Here is an 8,526-nt window from a genome sequence, read left to right as displayed (position 1 = left end):
TCTCTCAAGCCGTCTCCGAAACACCTACTTCTTTCTCCATATTGTATACTGGCATTGAAGCTAAAGAGATGCCATTTTGCTCGAGGGCACAGGCAAAGCCGGTCAGCTGCGGCCATGTTAATGCGGGGCACTTTCATCTCTCTGAGGGGCGCGACAGTGAGGTCCTGGAAAAGAAACGGATAAAAGAAAAGAAGGTGAGAGAAGGTGTGCGTCAGAAGAGGTGCTGAGGGACTTGGGTTAACGGGATGAAGCCGTCCTTATTCGCGGGAACGAAGCGGCCCTAGTCGAATTCCTGAGTCACCGTCGAGAGAAAGCAGTCTAGGCAGCCATATTGAATCCTGGCAAACCGAAGCAAAAAGGGCTACCATATTGGATCTTTACCAGCCTTGGTGCTGAAGGGGGATAGGTTGGAGGGAGAGTCCATGTACATTTTGGGCAAGTGATGCCAGGCTGGCCTGCCATGTCATTAACGGGCATACCTTTTCTCTACTTCTGTGGAAGAGGTTGACAATGGGTGAGGGGCATCAAGTCGCTGGCCTTAGTTTACTGACGCCTTGAGTGTGCATATGCCGACGGCCGTATTTCTTGGGGGCAAATCGAAATGGTTTGGCTTGTTTCCGAGCAAGCTGAAGCCTTTCTTTCGCCATCTTTCTTATGGGCACCGTGCTGTCGCCATTGCCCCGCTGTGACCCGGTGATGTTCCCGTGGCCATTTTGGTTTCGGGCGGCCCGGATACGGGAGGCGGAGTGTGCATGGTGGAGGAGGGCCAACCACGCGGAAGTGACGTGAGGCGCCGCCATGTCTTTTGAGGGCGGCGACGGCGCCGGGCCGGCCATGCTGGCTTCGGGCACGTGAGTGGAGGCGGCGTTGTGAACCGCGGTGTGGGGAGGATTTGGCCGTCCGGAGGAGAGGGGCGCTGGGAGGGCGAGCCACTCGTGGGAGGGGTATGGCCTGCGTAGATCAGAGGGCAGAGGTCGCCCAGCGACCCTACGCTGAGCGCTGGAAAGGGGTCGCCCGCGGGAACCGTCGTGTCTGACCCAAGGCAAAACCTAGACAGCCTTCTCATACGGTCTCCAGACCCACAAGGGTCCTTGCCTTGGTCGTGGACCATGTCCACAGGGTCTGGGGGTTGCCCGGGGGGACTTGGGGCGCCCCTCACCCGTCCAAAGGCGGGACTTCCGGTCCTGGCCCCCACCTGGGCGGGATTTCCTGTTTTCTTCCTAGAGAAGTGGCTCTTCCCTGGACCCTCGGGCGAGGTGGGAAGGTCTCGGAGAGGTCGAGAAAGAGCCCAGACGTTCACCTTGTCCCCGGCTACGCGGGGTAGGGGGGTGAGGGGGCATCCTCGAGTTTCTCCCACTTTCGGACAGGGGGGCACTCGTAGTTTGACAGGTGGTTGGAAGGGGGCTTCACTAGCATCCCTCATTCCTTGGGGGACTCTGCCTCTTTCCTCACCTGTACCTAGAGTTCTTTTCCTCAGTTCATCTCATCTCATCCTAGGAGGCCAGTTACCTTAGCCCTCCCCTCCCCCTCCTGTGGGGGACAAGTCTCATCTCCTCTCCCCCATCTTAAACTCTTCAGTCTTGGGGGTTGGGGACCCTCCGTCCATCTCTCCGCGCCTTAGAGGATAGAGGACTCTCCAGCAGCTGAAAGGGTGGAGTCTCCTCTGGTCTTGGCCACCCTGCTTTTGGGTAACCAGCCTCAGAGAGCCCGCAGGCCTTGGCAGAGAGGTGTGAGTTACTCTTCTCATTTTTGCCCAGGCCTCCTCTTCACAGTGTGAAGGGGGACCCTCACGCCCACTCACCCCCATTTCACTCTTTCCAATCCTGGAACTGCTCTAAGATCTAGGACGAAGAGTTTAATCCTGATGTCCTGGGGACACGAGAGCCCCAGGCTTAGCACTGCCAGGCTGTGCGACCTTGGACCAGTCATTTCCCTGCTCTGAGCCTTGGTGTCCTCCACCAGCTAAGGGTGACCCCAGGAGTCGCTGTGAGACCGTTAGGCTCCCTGGGCCTCACTTTCCCCACCTGGACTAGGAGATCCTAAACTTTCCCTGGCAAGGAAGGCAGGCTGGCATCCGAGATGAAGCATGGGCTCAGGATCCAGCCCTCTGACTCTATAATCAAAGCCCTGAATCTCCCTGACCCTCAGTTTGCCACCGTGAAGCGGGTTGATAACAGCCCCCTCCCTCGTGGGGTGGGGGAGAGGCTGGGATGACACGCTTGCACCCCTGAACCCCTGCCTGGCGGATGGGAAGTGCAGGGTGAATTTGCCGTGGGGCGTGTCCGGAATGGTGCTGGCTGTTCTCGCTGCACGTAGCTTCCGACAAGGGCTTTGTGGCCCACCACGAGCCCGGGCTGTCTTATTTGTGAGGGAACCGCTCCCACCTTAGTGGATCAGGTAGGAGGTGAATTGACAGGTGCAGACTCCATACACTGAGTCGCTGCTTTTCAAACAACAGCTTAAGTGATTATGCGTTGAAAAGGGCCTGCGAATTGAAATCCAGCTACAGAAGACCTTGGCAGGCTGGACTAGAACTGTGCTTGAATTCCTCCAGTGATGGGGTGCCCCCTACCTCCCTGAAGAGGCCCCTCAGCTTCCCAGCAGCCCTGGCTCCCCCACTGTGGTTTATAGGAAGAAGAAAATGAGGCAGAGAGAGGGCCAGTGAGTGGTCCAGGGTCACACAGCAGGTTTGCGATGGCAGACAACCAGTCCCCTTGCTTTTTTTTTTTGCTTTTTTTTTTTTTTTTTTAAGTTTATTTAAGTACTCTCTACACCCAGTGTGGTGCTCAAACTTATGACCCCCGGGATCAAGAGTCACATGCTCTTCCAGTTCAGCCAGCCAGGTGCCCCAATTACTTGCTCTTTCCATCTCATAAGGGGATGCAGCCAGCAGCTTGTCTGCTTAGGGGAGGCCTGTCCTGCGTCCTCGAGCTTGGGGAGCTCACAGTCTGATGGAGGAGGCAGCAGAGGTACAAGGGTCACAAGCTCAAGTGACAGTGAGCTATAATGGAGGTAGCCCAGGGCACTGTGGGTCTAGAGAAGCCATCTGATCCATCCTGGGGGCCAGGGAAGACTTCCAGAGGAATTGCCAGAACAGTCTTAGGAAGTACAAAACTTTGCAGATGGAAATCTAGGCACAGAGAGCGTCTCGCACACCATTTTCTGCTCAGCCCCCGCTCTCCGAGGCCTGCCACGTGCAGGGCAAGGCTGGTGGCTCCCCAGAGGGCTATGTGCTACAATGGGGGACTCTCTGCCATTGTAGGAGCCCAAAGTGGGGGGACTGACCTGATCTAGGGGCGAGGGAAAGCTCTTTCCACACTAGAGTGAAAGAAATATTGACGAGTAACTGGAAGGCAGGCCATCCAGGTGTAGGGGGACCACCTTGACTGAAGGCCTCAGAAGTCTTGGAAGGCTGTGATGCTGAGCGCAGGGCCAGGTTGCGGGGCCGTGACCTTGTCCTGGGGCTGCTGGGGAGGGGCAGGGGCTCTTCCAGTGGGGAAGGACCCCCAGGGGGCCGTGTGCTGGCCTAACTGGAAGCTAAGAGGTTCAGGAAGAGGCTGCAGTGGTGGTCCAGTGGGAAAAGAACGCAGGCCAAGCATATAGTTTCAAATCTTCTATAAGCCGCATTAAAACCGTAAAAAGAAGACAAGGTCCGCTTTCGGCATATGTCTTGTTTAGCCACTATGGCTAACACGTCATCATCTCAACATGTCGTCAACAGCAGACCTGACAGTGAGATGTTAGACACCCTACTTTTTTGTGCTAAGCCTTCAAAAATCAGTGTGGATCTCATACCCATGGCCCCTCTCGTTCTGGAGCCGCCACATGTCAAGTACTCCTTAGTCACGTGTGGCAGTTGGTTCCCAGGTCAGACAAGGCAGGGTCAAAAGGAGGGCCCAAGGCTGTGGGGACAGGGTGGGGAGGAAATCTGGGGGAGTAGCGGGCTTTGGGGAAGAAGCTGAGCTCAGCAGGGACACAGTGGCTGGGAGGGATGGGCGTGGCCTCTAGGGACAGGTGGACACACAGGCCTGGGTGTAGGCCGCGCCATCAGCCATCAGCGGAGCCTCAGCTCTCTGTCCTGCTCTGCCCTGCAGGGCGTGGATGGCGTCGGGGCGCCCCGAGGAGCTGTGGGAGGCGGTGGTGGGGGCCGCTGAGCGTTTCCGGGCCCGGACAGGCACGGAGCTGGTGCTGCTGACCGCCGCGCCGCCCCCACCGCCCCGCCCGGGTCCCTGTGCCTATGCAGCCCACGGCCGGGGGGCCCTGGCAGAGGCCGCCCGCCGCTGCCTCCACGACATCGCCCTGGCCCACAGGGCCGCCGCTGCCGCCAGGCCCCCCGCGCCCCCACCAGCACCACAGCCACCCAGCCCCGCACGGAGCCCACCTCGGCCCACCCTGGCCAGGGAGGAGGACGAGGAAGATGAGGACGAGCCGACAGAGACCGAGACCTCGGGGGAGCGGCTGGGCGTCAGCGATAACGGAGGTGAGAGGGGCAGGGGCTGGGGTGGCTCTTGGCTCGGCAAGTCGCCTCCAAGGTAGGTTTTCCTGGGGAGGTGGGACTTGCTTGTCTCTGAGCCCTGGCTGACTTGCTGAGAGACCTTGAGCGGGTCAGTCCCCATCTGTGGGCCTCAGTTTCCTTACATGTTACCTGGCGCCAGCCCCGTGGTGGGAGGTGCTAGACAGACGCAGAGCCAGTCCAGGCCCTTTTCTTGAGGGACTCCTGGCCTGGCCAAGAAGTTGCTGGCCCCCATGTGAGGCAGTGCCCCGTGGAGGCCATAGGGTTGGGACCTGAGCTGGGAGCTTGAGCAGCACAGGAGTTCTTTCCAAATCTGGGGCACCACATGCTCGTGAGAACAAAGATAGGAGTCAGGGATGCAGGCAATAGCTTAGAGAGGCCAAGGGAAAATGCAGCTGTGTGTTTTGGGGGTAATTTGGAGGTTGGACTTCAAAGAGACTGGCCTGTAACATTAGGGCTTTGAAGAGTGATTAGGAGTTTGTGGGGGGGCTCAGCAAGTAGGACTTACTACTGCTCAGCAAGTAGGCTACTACTAAGGCTTGCTTCTTCATTGTTGCTGGAGACAGCCTGCATAGGGCTAAGGGCACAGACTCTAAAGCCCGGTGGCCTGGGTTCAAATCCTGGTGACACGATTATTAGCTACGGAACTTTGGGCAATGATATAACTTCTCTGTGCCTCCTGGTCCCCATTTGTCAAACAGGCTCATAATCGTCTCCTATTTTTCTCAGTCTCTTTTTTGAGCCAGTTCAGCCCGAACAGATCTTAAGAGATTTCATGTTTATCCAGCCAGTTGTTTTCACCCGAGGGTGTAACAGATAGAAACTGGATTTGTTTCTGCTGATGACCTGGAAGATAACCGGGGCAAGGGTGTTTGAGGCAGAGGGAATAATTCCAGAAGCCCTGAGGCTCGCAAGGGCCTGGCCCCTACGGTCGGGGGGGGGGGGGGGGGGGTGATCTCAGTGGCTGGATTCGAGCCTGGACCACTAACACCATCCACAGGGCTCTTTGTGATGGACGAGGATGCCACACTCCAGGACCTGCCCCCGTTCTGTGAGTCGGACCCTGAGAGCACAGATGGTAAGTGTCCCAGGCTGTCCCCATGCCCAGGGCTGCTGGGATGAAGGCAGGGACAGAGGCTGAAGTCCACCCTCTCCCCCAGATGGCAGCCTGAGCGAGGAGACCCCTGCTGGCCCCCCAGCCTACTCAGTGCCCCCGGCCTCAGCCCTGCCCACACAGCAGTATGCCAAGTCCTTGCCCGTGTCCGTGCCCGTCTGGGCCTTCAAGGAGAAGAGGACAGAAGCACGATCGTCGGATGAGGAGAATGGGCCGGTGAGGGGCAGAGGGGAAAAGGGAAGGAGGGTGGAGGGAAAGACTCAGAGTCACTTCCTCCAGGAAGCCCTCAGGCATGGATGGCACATTTCATAGGATTGATCCTCCCCTCCACCTCATGAGGCAAGTTTTGGGGCCAGAGCCCTAAAATTTTTTAACTATTGCAGCCTTATAATGTACCCCAGTGCCTTGTAGGAAAAGTCTTTTCTGGTTTCTAGGAATAGCTTTATTTACAGAATATCTGCTCCAGGCAAGGTACCAGTACTTTGGTATCCCCTCCAGAAGGAGAAACTGAGGCTCAGAGGCGTCAGATCACCTATTGTCCCCACCCTGCATATTTCTGGCTCCTCCTGGCATTTCCCTCTCCCCCACTTCCTGTTTCTCCCACACAGTTGTACACGTGGTATCCCTGGGCTGGCCTGGGTGGACCCTCACCATCCATCCCGGAACTTCCCTGACACACGGGGAGTGTATGTGACTTCCTTGGGACCTCAACTTGTGAGGGACAGAGCTGGGATTGGAACCCAGCTTCCTTTTGGAAAGGAGTTACAGGCCACAAGGCAGGAGGCCCTGGGTCCCTTGGGCCCCCTCCCCGTGTGCCTCTCAGAGTCCTCGTTGACTCACTGGCAGCATCCATCCGCTGTTGCTGTCCTTGTTGCCACTGGTGGAAACCCAGTGAACTGACATTTGAGGCCTGAGGGTGGGGGTGCCGGGCTGGACTCCGGAGGGGCTCTCGTGCAGCTTCTGCCTGTGGCCTCTCCTGTTCTGCTGGAAGCCAGGCCCAGCTCGAGGGATCGGGCCATACGGGAGATTGCACTAGTTGCTGGGGGACAGGATGACAGGGCCCCTCCCAGGTGGAGGCCAACACGAAAAGGGGTCCTTTCCTTACAGCGCCAGCAACGTGATGGCTCAGGGCTCTTGAGCAGTCACTGGGCTGATGGTCTCAGGCTCTGTCATCATCCCTATGTTTTAAAGGGGAGAGAGAAGCCTAGGGAGATGAAATGCCCGTTGACAGCTTGTCGGTGGCGGAGGCCTGATTGTTACGTGACTCGATGCCAAGCCCACCCCAAATCCTTAGACATGACACTCTCTGGGTGCACACAGCCTTGATGGTCAGCAGACAAGCAGCACTTCCATTACATAAGGAACTAGAACAGCGATGGGACAAGTAGTTCTTGCGCGTGGAGTCAGGCCAAGAAGGGGAGGAGGAGAGAGGCAGGAAGGCTTCTTGGAGGAGGTGGTGTTTGAGTTGGGTGGAAGGATCCCACATGGAGCAAGACTGGGGGGGGGGGGGGGGAGGGCCTTCCTAACAGGCGAGAAGCGTTGGGCTGGGGCGTGGCGCCGAGGAGGCGGGGCCGCTGCGGGCGCTGACCCCACCCCCGTTCCGCAGCCCTCCTCGCCGGACCTGGACCGCATCGCGGCGAGCATGCGCGCGCTGGTGCTGCGGGAGGCCGAGGACACCCAGGTCTTCGGGGACCTGCCGCGGCCGCGGCTCAACACCAGCGACTTCCAGAAGCTGAAGCGGAAATACTGAGGCCCAAGCAAAGAGCTTCCCGGCCCAGCGTCCGCTCCGCTCCACACTACACCCCTGCCCCGCCCCCTGGGCCGGCCAATCCGAGTCAGACCTTCCAGGTCGCCCGGGCCCCGGGATTGCCCCCTCCCTGCCAATCCCCGCCATCCTTCCAGCCCGCGATCCCCTCACGCGCCGAGGAGCGGGACCTATCTAGTTTCTCGATTGGGTCTGTCGCCGCTTTCTCTGCCCTGCGACAGATTCTTTCGAGGGATTAGCTCGCTCCCTGATCGGGGCGGCCAGTTTTAAGCCCAAAAATGGGTCAACTGTTGTTTTTTGCCTAGCGACAAGGGCTTTGCTCGCGCGGCATTGGTCGAAAGCGAAAAGCCAAGCCACAGGATTGGGAAGTGGCAAGCCATTTCGGCCTAGAGATGGGAAGCTCCTATATTTGATTGGCTCGAACCCAAAGGGCTTGATCAATCTCCCGGAGTCGCCATCCCACCCTTCCTGGGCTGTCCCGCCTGATTGGCTCCAGCGTCCTGAGGGCGTGGCCAAACCCTCCTGTGCCCAGGATTGGCCTGCGGCCTTAAATTTACGTTCTTTACACTACTGGGACTGGGGTTGTTTTTGACCTAGTCCCGACCAAGTGTCCCTCTGCCCCCTCCCAGGGATGGCCCAATTCTGTCCCTGCGTCTGATACCCTCTCATTGGTTCCATCCCACAACAGCCTGCCAATCGAAGTCCGTCCTTGCAGCCCGGACGGCACCAGCTCCCGCCCCTCTCCCCCCACCCCCACAGGTGCCTTAAAGGGCCTTCGTCCGCCCAAGGTGGGGGGCAGGGGCCCTCGCTCTCCGGCCCTTGTGTGGGGGAGAGAGTCGGGGGTGGGGATTGGGAGTTGGGAGGGGTGGTCTGAGATTAAAGAATTTTACCTCTGGCAAATGAGTACAAAGTGTGTTGTGTTCATTCAACAAACATTTCCTGAAGCCGAATGAGCCGCATTTCATGGATTTTCAGTGCAAAGCTGGGAGTTTTTACAGATAAAAGAGAGATTCACAGGGTGGGAGTGGGGATTCCAGCCCTGTGTGACCATAGATCCCCACTCTTCAGGGAGATGAATGTTGGAATGTGAATAGTCTTTAAGAAATCAGTGTTCTGAGTCCACATAGACCCCAG

General features: G+C 58.1%; 1 protein-coding gene across 3 annotated transcripts; it reads left to right on the top strand.

The window, feature by feature from the left end:
* Positions 1-39: 39 nt before the first annotated feature.
* AKT1S1 (AKT1 substrate 1) lies at positions 40-8,292 on the top strand. Of its 3 annotated transcripts, none has more exons than XM_047837076.1 (5): positions 40-194; positions 4,095-4,480; positions 5,514-5,591; positions 5,674-5,843; positions 7,234-8,292. In XM_047837076.1, the coding sequence occupies exons 2-5, from the start codon at positions 4,102-4,104 to the stop codon at positions 7,375-7,377; spliced, it is 771 nt and encodes a 256-aa protein (XP_047693032.1). In that variant the 5' UTR covers positions 40-194; positions 4,095-4,101; the 3' UTR covers positions 7,378-8,292. The 3 variants fall into 3 exon arrangements, with proteins under 3 accessions (XP_047693032.1, XP_047693031.1, XP_047693033.1); XM_047837075.1 differs by lacking the exon at positions 40-194 and adding an exon at positions 236-851; XM_047837077.1 differs by lacking the exon at positions 40-194 and adding an exon at positions 865-1,320.
* Positions 8,293-8,526: the final 234 nt, after the last annotated feature.

This window comes from Prionailurus viverrinus, chromosome E2, assembly GCF_022837055.1.
Source record: "Prionailurus viverrinus isolate Anna chromosome E2, UM_Priviv_1.0, whole genome shotgun sequence".
Classification (NCBI taxonomy): Eukaryota; Metazoa; Chordata; class Mammalia; order Carnivora; family Felidae; genus Prionailurus; species Prionailurus viverrinus.
This window is presented reverse-complemented; position numbering and strand designations above follow the sequence as displayed.

What these genes read in the sequence shown, in the direction of transcription:
- AKT1S1 (XM_047837075.1), top strand. Translation starts at nt 799, where the DNA reads ATGTCTTTTGAGGGCGGCGACGGCGCCGGGCCGGCCATGCTGGCTTCG. An exon ending in GGGCGTCAGCGATAACGGAG is followed by an intron (nt 4,481 to 5,513) that starts GTGAGAGGGGCA and finishes CACCATCCACAG; the next exon opens with GGCTCTTTGTGATGGACGAG. An exon ending in GGACCCTGAGAGCACAGATG is followed by an intron (nt 5,592 to 5,673) that starts GTAAGTGTCCCA and finishes CCTCTCCCCCAG; the next exon opens with ATGGCAGCCTGAGCGAGGAG.